At 43.1% G+C, this 22,390-nt stretch overlaps 1 protein-coding gene across 2 annotated transcripts in view; it reads left to right on the forward strand.

The window, feature by feature from the left end:
- tns3.2 (tensin 3, tandem duplicate 2) overlaps positions 1–22,390 on the forward strand; it is a 47,283-nt gene that overhangs the window by 14,094 nt on the left and 10,799 nt on the right. For both annotated transcript variants that reach the window (XM_061034198.1, XM_061034199.1), the window contains 3 exons: positions 6,691–6,848; positions 8,454–8,562; positions 8,672–8,740. In XM_061034198.1, coding sequence (XP_060890181.1) covers positions 6,691–6,848; positions 8,454–8,562; positions 8,672–8,740 — 336 coding nt within the window. The remainder of the gene's footprint in view (positions 1–6,690; positions 6,849–8,453; positions 8,563–8,671; positions 8,741–22,390) is intronic.

A 22,390-nucleotide genomic window follows, 5' to 3' on the forward strand; every position in this document is an offset into this window, starting at 1 on the left:
AACATCTGGGAGACACCAGAGAGTCACTACAACAATGGCGGAACGTTTCAAAGAAAAATTAACACATTGAGTCCACGACTACCCGCACTATGATGTGTCATTGCCGTTGCATTGCATCCTAAAGTGCGTGCTGAAATAGCTGGCGACAGATCATCTCTACTTCAGTGTTTTATGTGATCTTTGAGCCCTTACAAGGGGCAGAACGCTGCAGGGCTGCCAAGGGAGGGCTGCTCTCCAGTGCTGGGAGAAGAGAGCCTATATGTAAGAGGTTTCACCGGCTTAAGTGGAAGCAGACTATTGAAATTCTTGGTTCCATATCGGGGAACTATCACATGATTTGCAGAACAAGCCGTTCAGCGCCCTCTGCAGACTCATCCTGGGATTATTACACCAACATACCAACTCCAACTAATTCTAGCAGCTCACAGAGCCTATTCATAAATCTACCTGCACAGAGACATAAAAGGCTCCACAGTGAAATCATGACTGGAAGAAATGCCACTCTAAAGAAAATACAGGTGTACCAACACTCTGGTGTGAAGAAGCCTGGAGCTCGATCTCGTTTTATTGACGAGCTGCAGCTCAGCCTGCGCACACAGAGAAGCTTTCATAACCCACACTGCAGGAGTGAAGTGCGGCCTGATTGTGGAAATCTCCACCTGAGAGACGGAAACATCTGGGTTTTTTACAGAAGGTGTGTTTGTCAGCGTGCCCTGTGTTTGCTGAAGGGGTGGAAGCTTTTGGTTAAACAGGCAGAGGATTTTCCTGCCATGTAAGCAGTGTAAAACCAGAGCGTACACAATGATGTGTTTACCTTCCAATCGCTCTTATTTAGAATGGAAATATACCCAGCTGAAGGGAAGGGTTATACATAAATGAAGACAGAGCTCTCGTCGCTGTGAAACTCAACATGAAGTAATGCCATCGAAATTAAATCCACTGATGTAATTACACAACATTCAGCTTTAGAAGCAGTTTAATGGGATATAATGAGTGACTTCCTTATCAACCCAGATTCAGTCAGGGATTTTTACAGCTCTTAGAGGAGATATGTGGAGTAAGCCTTCCCCAAGAGCAGATTTACATCTTGAAACCATGTCTGATTAAACAACACAAAGTCTCAATCCTGCAGAAGAAAAGTCTTAAGTCTGTGAAAGAGGCAAATCTGTAGCTCATGTTTTAATTCCTCTGTCAGATGAATCTAATCCCCCTACACTTCAGACAGATTTCCATCAAGCTTCACTGAAGTTGGGCCGGCCGATCACAGGCGTGTAGTTAATTTGGGGCAGGTTTATATGTCATGGAGCTTTTTGTATACAAACCAGGACAGCTTCTGCTGAAGATGAAAGCTTTGAATCGGCTCTCACATCAGCAAACTGGATGGTCGTTCACTGTACATAAAAATAGTAAGTGTAGGATACCAAACCATGTCACGTAAATGACCATTTATTATGACTATCTAACCTAACTTATTCTAGCCAACCATTATGTCACATATTTTCATAATTTGTTGTTGTTGCAGTCTGTAAGCATATCACTCTGGATCTCTTGTTTTGACACACGCTAAAAATTCCTGAAAAAAGTTTTCAGGGTGAGCTGCATGTACGAACGCAAACAGACAGATTTATCACTCAGACTTTATCCAGAGTTTCTCCTGCCAGCGTTCTAGTATTTTTTTTTTCACAGAACGTCAGAGTGAGCTGATGTGCGAACGCAGCAAGCAGGATATAATCAGGAGAATTCACCTGGAGCGAGTGGGAGGGGGTGGTGACGTTTATTCCCTGCATATTATGAGTCTGTAAAACTACACATGGCATTGATATAAAGGCAAATACCCTCACTGAAGCGTTATATGGCAGACTATTTTTATTCATCCCCCATTTCTGCGTCATTCTTTTTACACCTCGTCTTACCTGAGAAGACCCCCACCTTCAAGTGACATGATTAGTCTCTCACTGTGAGGAGCATGTGTGAACAACCAGATCAGGAGGATTTCAGAAGCAGTCCTCCAGAAATCACCTAGATATTTTCAGGAGTGCATATGGGAAAACTTCTTAAGTAACACTTGTTGGTCTTCAGGTCTTGTCGTCTAAGAGCGTCTCTGAGATGTTCCAGGCTGATGATGACAAACTTCAGAGTTTTGAAAGAGATATTGAACGAGTCTAAACTCTGCTTTAAGGCTTCATGAATCTTAGACACGAGAGCTATCTGTGCCCTGCTGCAGGTTACACAGAGGAAAGCAATGCATGTGCAGGGGGAAAAGTTGTATAGATCCTGCTTCAAGAATATTCAATTTAACTTTATTTATATAGCACCGTTCACACATTAGATCATGCAGCCCAAAGTTCTGCACAGGCATTAGTCACAAAAGATGGGAAATAAAATCAGAATTGAATGCAATATGTAAAAGGATAGAAGACTAAAACAAGAAAGAAAACTTTAAATAAATAACATTTTGAAAATTCAAGTTTAATTGTGCAACTTCAGTGTCCTGTTTCTGATGATGCTGGATGGGAAAATGTCTCGATTTGATCCAAAATGTTGAAGTGTAGTGATTACTTGTTTGCTATATCTCAGTATATTTGGTATCTGCATTAACAGCAACACTTGCATGGAAGGAAATCAACCTGATGACCTGGTTAAAGCAGACCTGAACACATGCACATCACATATAACCCAAAAAGAACCCTGAAGACTTCTAGATCACAAAACCAGAATAAAATAATATCTTGACTGATGTCAAAGTTCAGGTGTGATAAAGGTTAAAGTCTCTCAGAAGTCCCGCCCACATTTGATAGTTTAATGTTACACAAGAATTGATCTTCTTAACACGACTGCGCCCTCTTTAATCGCCCTCGACGCGCCTGGTTATGTAACTCAGGCATCCTGTGGTGTGTTTAAGACACTCATGCAGGATGCAATATAACTCTAAAGGGATTCATTTATTATTATTATTTTGAATGATGTAACAGAAGTCTTCAGTTGAAGTATCAGTAGCTGCAACATTTGATGTCACTGCATGAACTTCATAACGAATCTGATCTCGGGCAGTGGCGATTCTAGTCTACTGAGGCCCCATGCAAGAAATAATTGGGGGCTCTACAATTTATCACCCGTATTTATCACCATCAAGTCTGCCATCGTCCCAAATTTTACTCTGTTTCTGATTTCTCTCCGATAGATGAAGGATTTCTCTTTATTTATCTTGGTTGACTTTCAATGACAAACTTTGGTTTTCACAGCAATAAGGCCCGCAACGCTGAGCAACAAGGGTGAGTGCTGTCTGTCAAATGGGGCCCCCTTGTCTGCAAATACGATTTAGACTACTCATTTCAAGACCATCAAGTCAATTTGACTTGCTGCATTGTCACATTTAACTCATTACAATCAATTCAGGCCTTATTTGCTTTTTACACCTTTAAAATAAGATGTTTATCTGGACTATTCAGGTGAAAGTGGCTTATAACAAGTGTAATGAGACATTATGACTAGAAATATGACAAACACACCTGCTAAGATTTGAGATTTGACTTAACCCGACGCAGAGTCAGTCAGTGTCTGTGAGAAGGAGAGGGCGGTGTTTGGCTATGCAATATGTTTTTGGGAATCACAAAGTTGAGGATTGATACCTGAACAGTCACTTTCTCTTTAAACACTTTGACTAGTTAAGTGTTTTTCTGACCCGGGTGTCTCCATGCTGCCTCTCCTTCCTCTCCTGATGACAGATTTACTCCCTGTCTTGTACACTGGGACTCACCCAGAAGAGAGAGGCACATTTCTGCTGCGACCTCTGTCTCTGATTCATTCTCCGGCAGGTCACAGGTGTGACAGTGATGTCATCGCTCCCCGGCTCTGTGCACATGGAGCAGCTGTTCCTTCAAAGGGAGCGTCGGAGCGGCCTGATGGTTCACATGGGAGCTCCTGACAGTCAAAAGCTGACGAGGAAAGGGCCGTGACAGCCCTGAAACTTGTCTTTCAGGCTCTCTGCTGTGATTATTGTTGACCTTGCTGCCCTGTGCCACACAGGGTTACATTACTGGGACATTTAACCTTTGACCTTTCTTTCTAACGCCGTCAGGTCACCGAGGGGTCCCGTGTTCCTTCTCCTGATCAAGGAATTTGAGCACAGGAAATGGAGCGTGTGTGTTTTTATGTTTGCATGTGGGTCGGCGAGTTTGTCATGCGGGCTGACATTACCTTAGGGTATATTTGCAGCACTAACACTAATATTTCACTGCGTAGTTACTCCGGCGGTGTGAGTGCGTCTGCGCCTAACGTGTGTTTTTAAAGGCGATGTTTTGAGGCAGGACGTTGTAAGCGATCAGGAATGCTTTTGAAGTCGGACACAGCACTTTGTTCTGCACTGTGTTTGGATCATGTCCTCCTTCTGTCTCTCGTAGTCTTTGAGGTGCAGTGTTGAAAAGAGAATAGCTCCCCTCACAGATACAGTAGGTATCAAGTGATACTCGACGCTGCCCCCCCTTAGCAGGCCCTGTGGTGCGGTGGAGTAGCTGGATTAGTTTCAGTCAGTATGGCTCGGCCTTTGCTGTGATTTTTGAGATGATGGATGCTCCCAGTGAAAGCGGAGCTCACAATGTTCCACAGTAATGTTTAGGGTGGGTACGCACAATTGAGTGTGGTCCCTTATAAGGTGAATCTCTATCCCATCACACTCTGGTCTCTGTACTGTGATGATGATTAGAGTAAAAGCTGCAAATAATTGGAATAAGACATTAAACATATGGTTCTGTATGACCAGAGGACAAAACTTTTCTCCAATGTTGAAAATAAAACCAGAACTTAAAGGCAGGGTTGGTCATTTTGCAAAACTAGCATGATTTTGAAAGTAGCATTCCCTCAGTGCTCATTATACACCCACCCCCTCCCCTCTGTGCTCCCTCAAAGGCCACGCCCCCTCACTTACATGCACGAGCGCCGTTGGTCCAGAAGCGGACCTCAGCTTCAACCAACATCTTAAAAAGTCTATCTGGAAAAAGTGAACCAACCCTGCCTTTAAGTGCAAAACGGGCTGTTGGTGATGTGTTTTCATTGGTTGACAAATACCTCAAAAACACTCGAGCAACGATGTTTACGAGTTCTGTGGATCAGTCGGTCACCTCTCAACAGGAAGGTCGAGGGTTCAATCCCCAGCTCCTGCACCCACATTTCGATGTGTCCTTGGGCAAGACACTTAACCCAAAGTTGCTCCTGCTGCTTCGTTGGCGGTGTATGAATGTGTATGAATGGAAACTTTACCCAGCAGCCTCTACCATCAGGGTGTGAATGTGTAAGTGTGACCTGTGGTGTAAAAGCACTTTGAGTAGTCAGAGGACTAGAAAGGCGCTATACAAGCTAAAGTCCATTTACAATAGTTTTTCTGTAAACCCCCTTTTGCACCTTGGAAATGCTTCCTTCACATATTTCAGAACAGTCTGTTCTATGACTGATAAAGCTCCATTTTAAGTGAAGATAACGTGAATCTCTGCCTTCACCGACAGCCAAGATAAATATTCAGAGCTTTACGTGCTTCAACTGGAAGCTCACATGAAGTGATGGAGGCAGTTAAACGATTGAAGAGGGGATTTACCCCGACACCTCCACGCTGATGGATGTGTTCACATGTTTTAGAGAGCTGGTTTTTGTAAAAGAGATCATGAACCCAACACTTGACAGACACAGAGCACAAGTGTAAGTTACGACATTAGTTCTTACATGGTTGCCCTTGGTAACAAGCAAAGACCTGCAAGAGCAACTAACTATTTGTACTTGGAACGGCTTCAATGTGTTGAAGGTTTTATTGAAGTGATTAAGCAACATTATAACAGACAAATGTGTAAATCAATCTTTGGAAAGCATGTGAGTGTGGCAGCTATGAGACAGAAAAATCAGCTAGCAGCAGAAGAAGAAATCCCGTTTCTCAAAGCAGAAAAAAACCCACATAAAAAGCAAATATTTTGGACCTTTGTGTTCCAATAACTTTATCGTTTCAGTGCTTGTAGTTCATCTGGAGGTTTAGTTTCAAACTGTGTAGAACCAGGCAGATCCTTTATCTCTAAAGCCCTGAGTACACCTAGCGGTTTTTTTTTTTTTCAAAAAAAGAAACCGAGAGAAACCACAGCGCCCAGCGTATTATCTTCCAACACTCTGCCATCTTATTGGGGACGCTCCCAGCACTCAAGTTGGAAATCTTTAAACTTTTCAAAAAGGTGCTGTTGAAGTCACCTGAAATAAATTGCTAGAGCAGAAATACTCTGGCAATCAATTTTTTTTACATCAGTTGGATAAACAAAAAACGAAGTAAGCTAGCAAGTATCAAAAGACAAAGACTGATTGTGGTGACAGATGTTTTCTGTTCTTCATGATGTGTACCATCTGCTCCTGTAACGTCTAGCTCACTCACAGAGTGTCTGTTTGATGAGAGGAGCTTCACGGTGCAGATAAAGGACACCTTTGTTACACACAAACAGAACAAGCATGAAGCACTGTCATCACTTTTTATTGCTGCAGTGAGCATCTGGTCACAATAATGAGTCAGAACCATATCGTGTTTTTGTTAAGAATAGACATAACATTTTGTGATATTTGATTTGATTCTAGTTTGTTTTTTGCTCAATGACAATCTGTCTGACTGTCTCTTTTCTGCTTCCCACTCCCTCACCCTCCTGTTATCTCTCTCTCTCTCCTGATCAGGCTGGAGGCAGAAGAAGCAGGTCAGTGATCTGGTCGACTACGCTGGATTAAATAGTCCAGAATGGAAAGGAGGAGGAGGAGGAGGAGGAGGAGGAGGAGGAGGTGGTCAGAGCTTCAGAGGATCCCCGGTCTACAGTTCTACCTCCTCACCTTCTCAGGTACACTCTGCTTTACCTTATCTGACGAACACTTTAAGTGCTTTCACACATGCACAAAACTCCTGCAGTTCCCCACTTTTTGTGGTGAGATGCATGTTGAACAAGAGCGAGCATGAGGGGGTGATGACGTTTATATCCTTCGACCGGTTTTGATCTCCATGCATGTAATGAAGCTGCTCCTCAATGTTTGTTCTTCTCTGCTCTTTTGGTGATATTGTGAATGTCAAAGCATCAGACTGTGTTACTATCCTTCAGATCCACATATTTCCTTTGTCATGTCTCCCCTCCTGAAACCTTCCCACCTCCCGTCTAACCGGGATAGTCTCCCGCTGTGAGGTGCATGTGTGAACAACCAACTCAGGAATGTTTAAGTGGGCAACCTGTCTGACATTTTTTAAAGAAACATTCAAGAGTGCACACAAATAAGGGCAGGCAGGCTGATGCAGCAAAGAAAATATGTTTAATGTCTGAATCCTGGAATGGCAGACAGGCAGGCAAAAAATCCAGAAAAGATCCAGATACCAAAAACAAACAAAAGGAATGAACCTACTGCAAAAACATCATACATTGAACTGTCAAGTGATGCCGATGAAGATATCTAGGATGGTTTTCATGATGTTTAGAACAGCTGTCGATGTTGTTGATGATGATATGAATTTAGATTAGATGTTTATTGCCATTTGCACAGATACAGGACAGTACAGGTACATTGGAATGTGTGTGCATGTCTCCCTGAATCAGCTCTGCAAAAAAGTTATAAAGTTATAAAAAGTATATATATAAAAAAAATTGAATAGCAATATGAAAATTAGAGTAGAAAAAAATAAATAAGTTGTAGTAACAAGTAATAAAAAATACAATAAACTGTACAGAAACTATACACTCTTTTGAAGCAAAGATAATACATCAATTACAAAGGGAAACACTGTACAATGAAATAAAAATAAATAGTTATATGATATACTGTATATATTAAAAAACGGGTTTGCTTAAGCACAGTACAGGACAGGATGAATTTGCCTCTTGTGAGTGCGCCCTAAAGCTGTTTGTTTGCACTTCCTGACGTTGTTTCCTCCTCTCTAGCTCATTGCTTGTGCTCTCTGATGTCCGTCGCTTTCGATAAAAGCGTTACCACTTTCTCTTAGTCTGAATTTAACTTGGTCTCTAAATCCAACTCAACACACACACAAAGTGGTCCAACAGGATTTATCAGCGAAATCACTGTTTGACTGAACGACTCTACAGGAGAAGTGAACGCAGTGTTATCGTGTTACCCCTCTGAGGATGATGTAACTCTGTTTACGTCTTTCCTCTCCTCTTTCCTCTCCTCTTTCCTCTCCTGCTCTCTGTCTCCAATTTTATTTCTCTTTTTTCAAGCTCTCTGCTCTCGGCTGGGTGGCATGAATGGCCCGACTGTTTACCCCAAAACACAGACCGCAGCCACACACAGATCACAAGACTGATGTCTGCTGGTGTGTGTGTGTGTGTGTGTGTGTGTGTGTGTGTGTGTGTGTGTGTGTGTGTGTTACCCCGCAGTATAAAAGAAACAACATGTTGACTGCATTTATTTTCTTACTTTTATTATTCTGTTCCTCTTTATCAAAGCATGGCCTCCCCTACAAAACCAACAGCGTGGACTATCGGGGGCACACAGACAGCTCTGACATCGTCCCCTCGACCCCGTCCTTCCCCGTGTCTCCTCCGACGCCGTACGGTGAGACAGATAACGTCTGCTGAACGGACTCTCCTTGATGTGGCCGTGTTTGCATTTTAAAAATCTTATCAGCGTCTTCCTCCCTCTCCCTCTCTCTCTCTCTCCCCAGTGAAACATTTCTCAGAGTTTTCCCAGATTCGCACCGGAGGGCAGTGGGAACAACACAACTGGACACAAGGTACACTCAACCCAAATGTGTGTGTGTGAGCGTGTAAATGTGTGTGTGTGTGTGTGTGTGTGTGTGTGTGTGTGTGTGTGTGTGAGCGTGTAAATGTATGTGTGTGTGTGTGTGTGTGTGTGTGTGTGTGTGTGTGACTGGCGAGAGTGCTGGAGTTTGAATCCAAACACTTGAATCCTGATTGCTGTCGGACAAGGTTGAAGAGCAGGTTGGAATGTCCTCCTGGCACAATACACCTCAAACACACACACAAACACACACATGCACAGACACACACACACCTGGCCTGTGCTCTGTTTCTATTGGCTGGTTGCGAGGGCATGTCTCTGTTTTTGGTAACAGATGGCTGGTTTCTGGACGTGTATTATTTTAAGGTTTGAGGTAAAAAAGCGGTCAGGGCGAGTTGATTAAATGGATTTGGAAATGCTGGACAGCTGATAGCGGCTAATAATAGCCGGCGATAACAGAGGAAGAGGCCGCCGCTGACAGGATGTCCACTCACGTCCTGTTCTGGGAGGGGACAGGAGGAGAGGGGAGGGACATCCTGCCTGGACAGATATGTAACACACAGCTGCAGGGGGAATTTACTGTAGTGTCAAAAACACACTCACACACAAGCGTCCCTCTTTGCTTCTGTCTCATATTCATCTCTAAGTGGGTGGCGTTCATGATCCCATGATTTGCCAATCTCAAGATGGCCACGCCCCCAAAACATACCCTGCTCTGTCGTCGGTTTTATTCTAAATGTGATGAAAATCTACAAAATAAAACATCACGCTGTAATGAAGGAGACTTGAAACTAGAGTCTGAGGCTTTCCAATAGACGTGTACAATCCTACTTCTTTTGCATATTGAGTCGCCCCCTGCTGGCCTCTAGAGAGAATGCAGGTTTAAGTCAATTGCACATTATAGGGGACATATTATGAAAAATCCACTTTGACAGTGTTTCTGAACATATATTTGGGTAACCTGAGTGTCTACTGACCCACAAAGTGTTAAATAAATCCATCCAGTGCTTTGTTTGTGGTCTGCATAAGTCTTACAACACAGAGAAAAATGCTCCGTTTCTAATTTGCTCTCCTTGTGATGTCACAATGGGAGTCTGGTAAAAAAAAAAAATCCCCTCCGCTCCCCTGGTATCTCCACCCATGGACTCCACCCCCAGCCTAGAACAAAACTTTTGAGTAGGTCCGCCATTTTTATTCTCGCTATCGAAGGAGTGATGTCTACCGGGAAAACTCAGGGTGGGCTCATTGCATTTAAAGAGACACACACACCAAAATGGAGCGTTCTGAGAGAGCTGGTTTATACAGGGTCACAAACCTCCTCTGGTTCTTGATTCATGTTATATTTTGACCAAAGCACAGCACAGATGTTTCATTTAGACCACAGGGGACTGTTTTAAAATGTGGAGAAGGGGGATAATATGTCCTCTTTAATAAAAAAGGAGTTCAGAGAGTTCATACGAACCTTGAGTCAAATCTTGAATTTTACTCTTGGACGTGTATGCCTCTGCATCAAAGTTTCTTTTTAATTTCAGGTAAATTCATTTGAAATTTTAAAGGCAAAAACGTCAAATCTTGTAACTGTTAGTTGACATTTGTGGGCTTAAATTGTGTAGCCTCAGCATGTTTTCATCGCTCTTCTGATAACCAAAGCAAAGTGATATTTATGACGACATTTAGTTCTGTATTGCAGACGGATCAGCTCATTGTTTTAAAGGGCATGCCCGCCTGTTTATTGTAAACATGTTTGTCAGAACACAGCGTTGGTGGTGGCGGCGGCGGCAGGATGGAGAAGGAGCTGATGAAAGAATGATTCTGAGTTGTTTTTAGAGAAACACCTGATTCTGTGTGTGTCTGTCAGCTGGATGGACAGAAGAATGAACAAAGAGTGTCTGCAGCTCAGTCCTGTTTTAGAGGCACACAAGAGCACTTCCTGTTTCCCACGTCGAAGGAAAGCGATAGTCTGAGAAACAATTCCCCACGTTTGGACACAGCAGTCAGAATTCAATTATTTTTATTTAATGTTCAGAGTCGTTACTGTGAGCAAAGTTTGACCTGAAGCTGCAGTGATTTTAAGAGTGATTACCTTCAGCTCCAGAACAACGCAGCGCTCAGTCAGCGATAGTCCCCACTGTGCTCGCCATCAGAATAGTCACTCTCTACATCCAGGAAGCCTGTGTGTTGTGTGTTTGGGTTGACACATTGACCTTTGTTACCGTTCCTTTGACCTGCTTGATTTTAGTTTGGGATCCCTATCCACTTCCTGTTTCTGCAGTTAATGTCCTAACCTTCCATCGACCAGAAGGTCCTTACTTTATTTCAAAATAAAAGCACACGGCAAGTGAAGTACTCTCATCTTAAAACAAAATAAAAGCCTAACATTTTGTATTTGTAAATGTGAAAAAAAGAGGAATTTCAAACATGTGATTTAAAATGTGATTAAGCGCTCGTTTGACAGCTTAGATGCGATCAGGTGTTTAGCTTTGAGTCATTTTGTGTGCCCTGATTGTTTGATTTGCAAAGTCATCGTCATATTTCAACCCAGGATGAACTCCTCTGCCGTCTCTGGACTTCTGTTCTTTAATTTCCTCGTGGCGGAGAAGCACAGCCCTAAATGTTACTTAAGCCCGTTTTCCTTTGTGTACTCGCACATCACATCAAAACAAACAAAAGTAATATATATACAGAAGCCGTCCCCAAGAGGAAGCAGCTTTCAGCCAGAGGAATGTGGATGTTGTTATGAGCCGAGGCTCAGCAGAGACAGATGCTCCCTTCAGACAGACACTCGACCGTCTGAACATCAGGGGTCAAAGGTCAGGAGAGAGTGAGGGGAGAGGGCACAGAGGGCAGGGGAACCTCTCCTCATTCACATGACTGAATCTGGAAATGGTGAAGCCTTAAATGATGAAGTTTTCAAGTGCTGGTGGTGATCATGAGAAGGTTTTAATACTTCACAGTCTAGAAACAGTCGACCTTATTCTTCGGTCAGCACTGAAAGACAAATCTGTAAAGCGCATTTTGTGACCCTCAAACAGAGTGAGGCTACCGGCTTCCTTCTGTATTCAGTTTTATGTTAGGTTAAGCTAGCTAACATGCTACTATCACCAGTTTAAAGATCCCATATTCTCCTCATTTTCACCTTTCATGTTGTAAGTCTGTGAAACCTTTAGAGTAGCTTTACAGGATTAGCAGCTCAAAAAACTCCTGATTTATCTGATACTGGTGTCAGTAAAAACCCAGCCTCTGCCTGAAACGGTTAATTTCAGCTGCTGTCTCTTTAAGGCGCCCCACATGCCCACTTTCTTTTAATTGGCCAGCTCTCTGGAAGCCTTCCAGGGGGGCTGAACGCTGCAGGGCTGCCAGGGGAGGGCCTAATAAGAGGCTTCAACCATATGTGAGCTTTACAAGAACTACGACAAAGATGGTAGCCGTTATTGTAAAATATGTGCATCCTTTAATTTTTTAACAATAAGCTAAAGCTAGAAATTGGCTAGCTTAGCATATAAAGCTTGGAACCAGAGGGGATCAGCTAGCTCGGCTAAGCGTGACAAAATCAAGCCACCAGTTGCATATGCCTTGGTTTTACATCAAACACACAAGGTACTGTTCAAATATGGATTGGGAAGCTTTAGTGTTGCAGGAAGACAGATTTTGTTTTGCTGTTATATCTGTTTCTGTCTGTTTTCTGAGCAATGCCAGCTAGCTCCAAGCTTCAGCTTGGAAAGCTAGTGGCTCACTGGGGATCTAAGGCGACTGACCAGCATCTGTAAGTCACTATTTTGCTTTGATGCTGTTGAAACATGCACATACACATCCATGGTAATCTTCTGTTACAGTTTCATAAGTGCACACTGGGGTCTTTAAACTGATAAACGAGAATCACAGATGGACCGTGCTGATGTTCATTCCAGCTCATTTCCTGTGTCACTGAGGTTAAAATAAAGTCCTGCAGCACATGTCTCCGCTGAAACAAAAGTAAACTCGACACAATTCAATCAACAGCTTTATGGTGTAATTTATGAAGTGCTAAGATCAGACACATGGCAGGAGACACGGACAGTGTGTGTCTGCATGCCTTTGTGTCTCTGTGTGTTTGTGGCGAGCAGATGGTGGGAGTGGACACACATGCCCTGACAGAGAGGCTATAGAAACCCTCAGACCCCCCTCTCCTTCTACTCCCTTCTGACCACCACACCACCTCCTCTCTGTGCTCCGTAAAAGGCCACATATGATCTCTGACCTCGCTGGAATCCACTCTGATTGGGGGAAAGTGCTCGCAGTAACCCGGCAGGAACAATGCTCAGTGGTCAGTGAGAGGAAGAGGAGGGAGGGAGGGAGGAAGGGAGGGAGGAATTCTCCACCTCTGGTCCCTCCCTCCATACAAACCCAGAAGTCGAGCGGTGTCACAACAAGCCAGGAACAAACGGGGAGCTTATTTTTCCATCTGGGGGACGAAAGGAATTGGGCATGGCGGTGAAACGATCCAGCCCCTGAACAAAAAAAAAAAAAAGAAAAGCCTCGGCGAGTCGAGCTCAGATTGCTTGGAGAAGTGATAGAGAGAGGAGGAGACTCTAGTAGAGGGGAGAGTTTCATTCAAGGAGGCAGAACCGACAGATTTAAGAGCAGGAAAGTGAAGGAGTTAATTCAAAGTTTGTTGAAGATAACGGGATACTTCAGAGTGTCACACATCATGACTGCGTCTCTCGGTATGTACACACATGCACACACGTGTCACACTTTCACATCTTTTTTTTGTGCTCTTGCATTCTTTCTCCTCCTCTCAGAAATTGTTTTTCTTGTGTTTTTCTGCTCGTTCTCTGTTGTTTATACAACGTTATCTCTGCCTCCGTCCCTCCTGGGAATGCACACATGCTCAGAAACACTTCCCCTCTCTCCTCCAGGCTGCTGCTATTTGCAAACATCTCCTGGAATTTCAGATGCTTTCACTCTCTTCCAAACACTCTGCACCTTTGAAACATCATCTCTGTCTTTTTTGTTGTGCATTTGAAAGTTCCCTTTTTGGTTGTTGACAGCAGCATCTGCAGCCCCTCTGACTCCTCACTTGGTGGGACGATGAGATGGTTTGTTCCACTGCTGCTGCTGCGCTCATGATCTCATCCAGTTAAAGGCTATCCTGGCTCTCCATCGTGCAGTCATGGAGGGCTGATGTATTGGTGGTTAACCGAGGGAGGCAGTTTCCCCCTTTTTCTGCTCCACTGACCCGAGCTGAACCAGAAAAAAGTCTTTGAAGATTTGCTTTTCTGTCGGGGTGTCTGTAGCCCCCAGAGACGTTAGTCACAACATCCCTCTGGACCACAGGTTAACTGGTTTCAAACTTTTACAGTAGATTGAAACAAAAGGAGCTTTGGGAGAACAGCTCATATTTTCCGAGTCAGAATCAGTCAGAATCGGTTTTTTTTTGCCAAGTAAATTTACACATACAAGGAATTTGTCTTGGTGTATTGGTGCAAAAACAGTTAACAAAGGAAATGACAGCAATGATCAAACCACATTTTCGGATAATAAATAGATGATTGAAGTCAATTCAGAAATTCTCCAGATGGAGATTCTCAACGGTGATGATTGCTAGTATTCAATTTTTGTGAGGCAAAAGCATCACTTGGACTCAATCAAACTGGATAACAATTGATAACCCTTTTCAAAAGAATTTCAGCCCATTGAGTTCAAGTGTGAACAGTTAACCCTTTAGTCCCCACACAGGAAGTCTTCATGCAAAGTATTTTAAGATTTTAAGATTAATAAGAACCATGCTACAAAGTAAACCCTGAACCCTAAATCTTTCCCTCAAACTTCCCTGGAATTTATTGATAAATCATAAAGGGATTGCACACCCATAAAAGGATCATTACCTAACTGCTCACAGGTGAGAAATGAAAGTGAATCCTGAACCCCTTCAGTTTGTAGATGGGGGTTAGTTTTTGCTGTAAAAGTCTGTATCTCGCTCACATTGATTATTGAGCACATCTGGTTTGAGAATGCCAAGGTATCAACCAGGAAGAGCAGGAAAATGTTGCTTGTAAAAGATGGACGTCTTCACTGGCATTGAAGCCATGAATCTGTTTTATTTGTTGTTGTCTTTGTTTCTCTGTTTGGCTCGTTCCATTTCCTTCTGTGAGCCCGACACAGTCTCAGGAAAGCTTTTACAGAAATGCTGACTCAGGGAAAGTTTGGCGTCGTAAAGTCCGTCCTCATGCACTTGACCATTTGACATTAGGAGGCCCTAAAGGCTCACACACTTACCTGAAACACACTTCAGAGTCTGTGAGTCTGAGAGGGAGGAGATTTGGAATCTGAATGTCTCAATAAACTGGAGAGCCAGGTGTTGATTTGGAGGTTTTAGTTCTCGATCTGGCACTGCGGCTAAAGTGAGTCTGAACTCTCTTGCTAGCTGGTTTGCGATCTGTTTGCTGTGCCAGTACAGTGGTCTTACTGTAATTAAAAATAAGAACCCTGTGTCCGCCTAGCGTTTTTTCCAGGCAGAAAAGCGCTGGCTCTACGCTTGGGAGTGTTTGCATTAAGCGCTTGTGCTTTGAGAAGTAAAGCGCTGCACATCCGATGGTGATGTCAACAGTGCCTTTCTGAAAAGTTGAAAGAATTTCAACCGCACAAAAACAGCAGAGCTCTTGTCCTTTGTTTTGCTCCAGACAACCTGCTTTCTACTCATTGAAAACAAAAAATAAAAAGATGCTGGTGCTCAGAAAAAAAAATGCTAGGTGGGCATAGGGCTTAAGGCTTTTTTTTTATTGTTGCAGGCCTGTTATAATAGATCTAAACGCTTTACAAATGCAGCAGAGATTGGAAGCTTCTTGGACTCTAGGACCGAGTATAACAGATTCATACTTGACATCAGCTCTGATTTGAACCCAGACAACCCGCTTGGAGGACTATAGCCTCAACACATGGGGCTCGCGCACTCACCACTGTGGCTTCCGGCGCCCCCACAGATCTCTTTCAAACCCTCATGTGCTACCACTGTTATGGAAGGTTTTTCCAAATATGTTGTGCATACAGTTCACGGAAAAACACAGTAGTCCTAAAACACGATGATCATCAGATTAAGTTAGAACCTGCAGCAAGTCACAGGATCCCAAAAGCACAAAGCAAAGAGTCGACTCTTTATGGTCTCAAAAATAAAAAAACTGGGCTACATAGATACTGAGTACAAGTAAAAGGTTCAAAGGCATTCCAGTGACTGAATCATTTGCTAACTCATGTTGAAATGAAGTTATTGAAATGCTGCTGAATGTCTGAAATCATTCCCTTTAACCCGGTTTCTTTCCACTTATGACTGAGCTCAGTAGACTTTGGCAGTCTCGTACCAGGGTCATAAAACAGTCCTGAAAACAAATCCAAAGTCTGTGGTCAAACATCAGCTACAATGAGTCTGAGCTTTAAGTGTAAAGATCTTTCCATGACAACAAACTTCATGCGACTCAGTGTTATGTTAAAACCACCGACATGTTGAGCAGCCATCAGGAGAACTACTTCTGATCCGTGATCGCTTCCCCAGAAGTCTGAAGAATTTCACTTTAGCTTCAAAACATGATCAAATATCTGCAGTTTAGACGTCCTCAAACATGAGAAAAGTTTGATATATTTGTAATGCTTGAGGATACATTTGAAGGTGCGTGATGAATCTTCCTGACCGCAGTTTATAAAGTCTTCAACTCATTACCAGAATACTTCAGACCCCCATAAACACCTCCACCCTGACTCTCATAACCTTTTCTTTTACCGTCACCCTCCGCCCTGCTCTCCCCTCCGCTTGTTTGCAGCATTGTTATTCTTCGCTCCCTCCTCAGCTCGCTCGTATATTAACCTCTCCTCCTCCTTCTCATCGAGTCGATAAAGCTGTCCGTCCAAACACCCAGAAAGAGCCGAGGAATCTGATTTACAGACCACCGCCTACATGTTTGTCCTCCTCTAAAGAGAGACACTCAGACCCCGCAGATCCCATTCAGAAGGTCTGATGGTGATTGATTTTTACTGAGAGAGGGAGGGATGGCTCACATTCTGATGCAGGGACAAGTTATATCCAGGAGACAGATGTATGTCCTCTAGGAGAAAGGTCTGTAATGTCTGTCTAATTTTGAATACCAAAGGGTTACAAACTACCAGCAAGGTGAAGGATATATCAGACCAACAGAAGGTTATCACAAACTCTGCAGCTCCACTGAGTCTTTAAGGTGCTCATCAAGCTCGGTACACTTCCTTGGCCCTGGCACACTTTGAAGAGGAGTGCTTCAGCACGGTTCAGGTCATGTACGAGCACAAGCACGGGTACACAACGTGGACAGCTTTCATTATGAAGAAATCTCAGAGTGTTCTGTCTATATCTGACTAACATGACTCACAATAACACTGAGTCAGTAAAGTATCTGTCATGTTCTCTGTGTTGATCGCCGATGTGCGGACTGGACTGCCTTTTCTTTTTTCGAGTCCGACTGTCTTGTAACTAAGCATTCTTCATAATTACGTAAAACAATTCATGTGTTGTATTACGACCACGACTTTATGTACAAGAGGTAACCGTGCTCAGGCCCCGTTAATCCTGGAACAGTGTGAGAGCACCCTAAAGCTCAGCTGTATCTACTGTGAACACCTGCAGACTTTTACCTGTCTTAAAGCCGAGCATGCTTTTCTTTTCATTCCATTTTTATAACATTTGAGGCTCTTTATGGATCCTGTATTCCACACATGCATGTTTCCTGATCCACTCTTTTTCAGTCATTGGTTATAAGTAGGGCTGCCGGGGATAATCGCCATAATCAAGATGAGATTAAGATCTGAAATGTAATTCATTCATATTTCTTAATCGCATTGATCACAAGTTATTTTGGCCCCTTAAGGTACACCAGCTGAGCCACAGCACTGACTGCAGAGTCTCCCTGTAGGCAGTGATGGAAAATAATGACACCTCTGCTCCTTTGGATGTCTCATTTCACTTTAAAAAAAAACTCCTGAGGGCTCAGCTGACGAGTCAAAGTAACATCCACCTCTTAACATGAACTGTTTAATGTTTAAAGTCCTCTGTAGCTGTTTTCATTTACTTTTTGATCCATTACAAGTTTTTTTTTCAGTTTAGGTTAATGTTGTAACCGTCAGTGAACCACAAGTTCCTTATTTTATTTCAAAATAAAAGCAGGTTTGCATCCAAACAGAAAGTGAAGTCCCCTCAGCTGAAGACAGAACAAAAAAACAAAATGAAAGCACAAAAACTTTTTTGAAATGCAAAGTAATGGAATTTCAAACGTGATTAAAAATGCGATGAATCGGAATAAACTATTGAATTTCAGCTTTAATCGCAATTTTAAAAAATTATCTCGTTTGACAACCTTAGTTATAATGCACCATTTCGTCGGTCAACATTGGTTTAAATCTTGGGGCACCAGATTAGTGCGTTGCCCCATGAACGGAGTGGGCGGCCTGGGTTGGAATCCGACCTGTGGCTCCTTTTCCCAATCTCTCTCTCTCCCTGATTTCTGACTCTAGCCACTCTCCTATCTCTAAAATAACAGCACAACCCCCCAAAATTCTTAAAAAAACAAAAATCAAACAAACAAACAAACATTAATATAAATCTTAAAGAACGTCAATCCATCCATCCGTCCATATCCATCTGAATTCACTTGTGTGGACTGTAGCCAGTCTTCTGTCAGAATTTGATGATTCAGTACATTACCTCATCCCATTGGGGACGTTCGATCTTTGCTGTGTTGAGCAGGAAGACCATATACTGTATCATGCTCACAGTCTCAGTGACATCACCTACTGGTTTCTGAAGAGACATTTGAAGCCCCTCGATGGCGGTCACCATATTGGAAAAAGCTGCCTCACACTAACTTTCAATCAGTATAGGATGAAGGAAAAGAGGTGGAGCTGAGGACGGCCTTGAGCCCCCTCTTTTTTGTAGACTTTCTGTCCAAAGTTGAACCAAACAAGTAAGTTCAACGTGTAACCTCTCTCCTCATGACATGTCATATTGTGTATCTGTAAATCATGGCAGCCCAGGATTGGGAATCTGAACAGCCAAGTGGACAATCATTTTATCTGAACTGAGAGCTTTGGAAGGCATTAGTAAGGACTGTTTCTTACCCTGTACCATGTTGAAAAATCTGATCATTATACCTCAGACGTTTCAGCGGGCCTCAGAATCACAGCAGGTGTCTTCCTCCTCATTGTGTTTCTGCTCTTTCACTCCCTTTTCCCTTCATCCCCCTGAGACGCTGCAGCCTGTGATCGCTGTGAACAGCTGTAACGTGCCAGAGACCTTCAGACCTGTCACAGTGTGAGTGTGTGTGTGTGTATACTGTGTGTGTGTGTCTGTGTGTGTGTGTGTGTGTGTGTGTGTGTGCATACAAAGCGCTTGCACTCACATTCCTGTGGTCAGTAGGGAGCCTGCACACCCACTGCTGTGCTGCATAACTCCCCGTGCATCGTTGTGTTTCTATGTGTGAGCGTGCGTCCCTTCTGCTCAGCGAGTAAATGTTTGAATGCGTGAGCGGCAGAAATAAAAAGAGAGAGAGACGAGGAGAAGTGTTTCTTTGTCACAACAAACTACAGAAGTTCTTTATGTGGCGGCCATATGCCTTTCATTTTTCTGCATTTCTTCAGTCTCTCCTCTGCGGTGCGCGATGTACCCCTCCTCTTATTCATGAGGCAGCGCGGCCTGGAGGTGGGAAACACGAGCAGAAATATTAGCTGTCTGTTACCCCGCTCTGCTTTTATTGATTAATAGGATTACCCTCGCACAAAGCATGAAGGTATGCACACGTTTTCAATCCGAGCCATGAAACTGTCACTCCCTCTGATCAGGAAAGTGTGTGTGTGCGCACTAGTGTGTATCTGTGTGTGTTATTGTGAGGCTATTGGCTGGTGGAGGTTGGCAGTCGTGCCCACATGGGTCCGTGCCATCTGGATTGGGTTATGCACGGTCCGACTCAAACTGAAGAGGCTTTGTGAGCACTATGAGCTGCATAAACAATGGACAGAAAAACACTGTGGAGGGAAATCATCTGAATTCTTTATGCAAATAAGGAAACGTTGTTTTTCAGGAGTTTCAATGTTTTCACGAACTGGCGTACATTTTTGTTTTTCTTTAAATTTAGTGAATACCATTGACTGTATATAAATATGGACAGCATGTATCTGTCTCCTTCTGCTGTACTGAATTGAAGCCAGTACAATCCTGTGACAGGCACTGATATATTGCGCTGGTGACCTCATTTGGAGCTATGTCATACACTGAAGGGAGCTGGCTGGTGGAATATCAGAATGGGCGCCACTCCTCTTCTGCAAACAGCAGCACACTTTTAACTTACTGATAAAATATCAAACATCCCTCGGGTGGGTACAGTCCACAGCCGAACAGATACTGGTGTCAGATTGAAGCAGACGCTCACAGTAATAGAAAGTTTAATGACGTTACATCTTCTGTTTATGCTGCGAATAACCAGAGGTGCGCACAGTTAATCAAAAATCTAACTTTTAATAATGGCTGTTCATCCTCTGCTGGACTGAATGAAAACATTCAGAGAAAGATTCAGAGTATACCCACTTCTTCAAGCACAGTATGAAACCTCCTTCTTCAGCCCAAGGCGCTCTGGAGGTTCATGTAGGTCAATATTTAACCAGCTCTCTAAAGTTCAGGAGGCAGTTTGCTCTCGCTCGGGTTGTTAGAAATCAATCTCACAAAGAAAGAGCGAAATTTGATATTAACGGAATCCGAATCGGACTGAAGTTGAATGTTTCAATAATTGTATTTCAAATTAACGCCCATGTTTAAAAATACATTTAAAAAATGTATAAATCAGCATGATAGTAACTAACCATCACAACCAAATCCAGGTTTGTTAAAAATGTAATTGACGTCTATTTGAACTTCATAATTTGACCCATGTCATGTCTTGTAACACAGAGGAGGCGGGCTTTATGGGTTATTCTGAAGCCAGCCAGAAGGGGGAGCTCTAAATATTTCAGCTTCACTTTCAGACGGCTGTTTCTCCATCCATCTTAATATAAAGTCTATGATCAATACACACACACAAAATGTTTGAATGGATCGAGAACGTTTGGTATTTAATAAAATGTAATAAAGTTAATATAAATGATTAATGCAGCCAAAGAAAGATTCAAAATGAGGTGTAAAATAAAGCTTGGTAGTTAGATGATTTTTGATGTCAGCTCTCAGTACTTTGCAGTTTTTTGGTATTCAATATGCACATCACACTCCTTTTGTTTTGGCACATTAACAGTCATGCCAGGGGGAAATTTACGAGACTTTGGAACCGGGGTGAGAAGCCAGAATATTTCGGTGCATATTGGAGGAAAGTTGCACGGCCCATTTCTTTTTATTTTGGACGAGGGGTGAAAGGAATCTGCTTCTGTCTGTCTTCTGTTTCACGCTGGGCACAGACTGTTCTGTCTCTCTGCAGGTTTCTTCATTAACACATGTCCATCTGACAGTCGGTCGCTATGGAAATGGTGCAGTGTGGATACACAGGGTGAGAGCTGCGTTAGGTCGTAATAACGTCTGGAGGAGCCGTCCTCTGAGTTCAGCGGTCAGCGTGAGGTCAGCTGGTGTTGCCGCAGGTCGGGTCGTTCTGTAATTACCTGGATGATCTGAGCTGCAGCAGATGTGACAAACCACAGAGAGGGAGACGATCCGTGGGAAAAAGAGAGGAAGACGATGCTCAGCTGCTTTCTGTGGATCGTCCCCAGAGAGAAGAAGTGACAGAGACTGTGGGAATGTTTCCTGCTGCCTTCAGTGCATTCTCCTCAGTTTGTGTTTGTTTCCCCCGAACAACGACAACTTTTATATCCGATAATTTCCATATCCTGAGCCTTTAACCCCTAAAGTTCAAGTTGAGTGTTGCTTTTGTGTGGCTAAGAACAACTATAGTGGGATGTTACCTTATTATTAATCATAATCAAACTTTCACATCAGTATCATGAGACTCGTCATAGACTGGTATTACTTGCAGAAAGTGGTCTAACATAAGATTATTGCACTATAAATTAATATAATGAGTTGTTGTGGACACTAAGAATTGTACTGCAATTCAATATGTTTGTTTGAAATATCCATAGCAGCATATCAGGCATTCTGCTGATATTGTTGTGTAGCGTTGTAGTACTCGAAACCGAGACCCCTTTATGACCCTATGTCTCGGTCTTGTCTCAGTCTCAGACTGCTGGGCAGACGCCAAGATTGTGACTTTGACTGTGATTAGAAGGAAAAGCCCCTTTGTACAACAACGAGAAACTTCATTTAATTGATAATTGGATTTTGATCCCCCAGTACGTCTGCAACCTTCCCGTTATGTATAACTTCCTGTTGTGGTCAAAGTAAGTGACACACAAGATGTTTTTTGGCCTTGGTCTTGACTCAGTCTTGCCCTGCCTTGGTTCTTGTCTTTGTCTCGGCGCACTCTGGTCTCGGGTATGTCTTGGTCTCGGTTAGTCTGGTCTTGACTAACACTAGGTGAGAGACAATAAAAAGTAAAATTGTGCAAGACATACCATAGCATTAGCCATTTTCAAATATGTACTAATTTCAGGAGCACTGCACCTGAAATCCTCCTGATCTGGTTGTTCACACATGAACCTCGCAGCGGGAGACTTA

Source organism: Labrus mixtus, chromosome 3, assembly GCF_963584025.1.
Source record: "Labrus mixtus chromosome 3, fLabMix1.1, whole genome shotgun sequence".
NCBI lineage: Eukaryota > Metazoa > Chordata > Actinopteri > Labriformes > Labridae > Labrus > Labrus mixtus.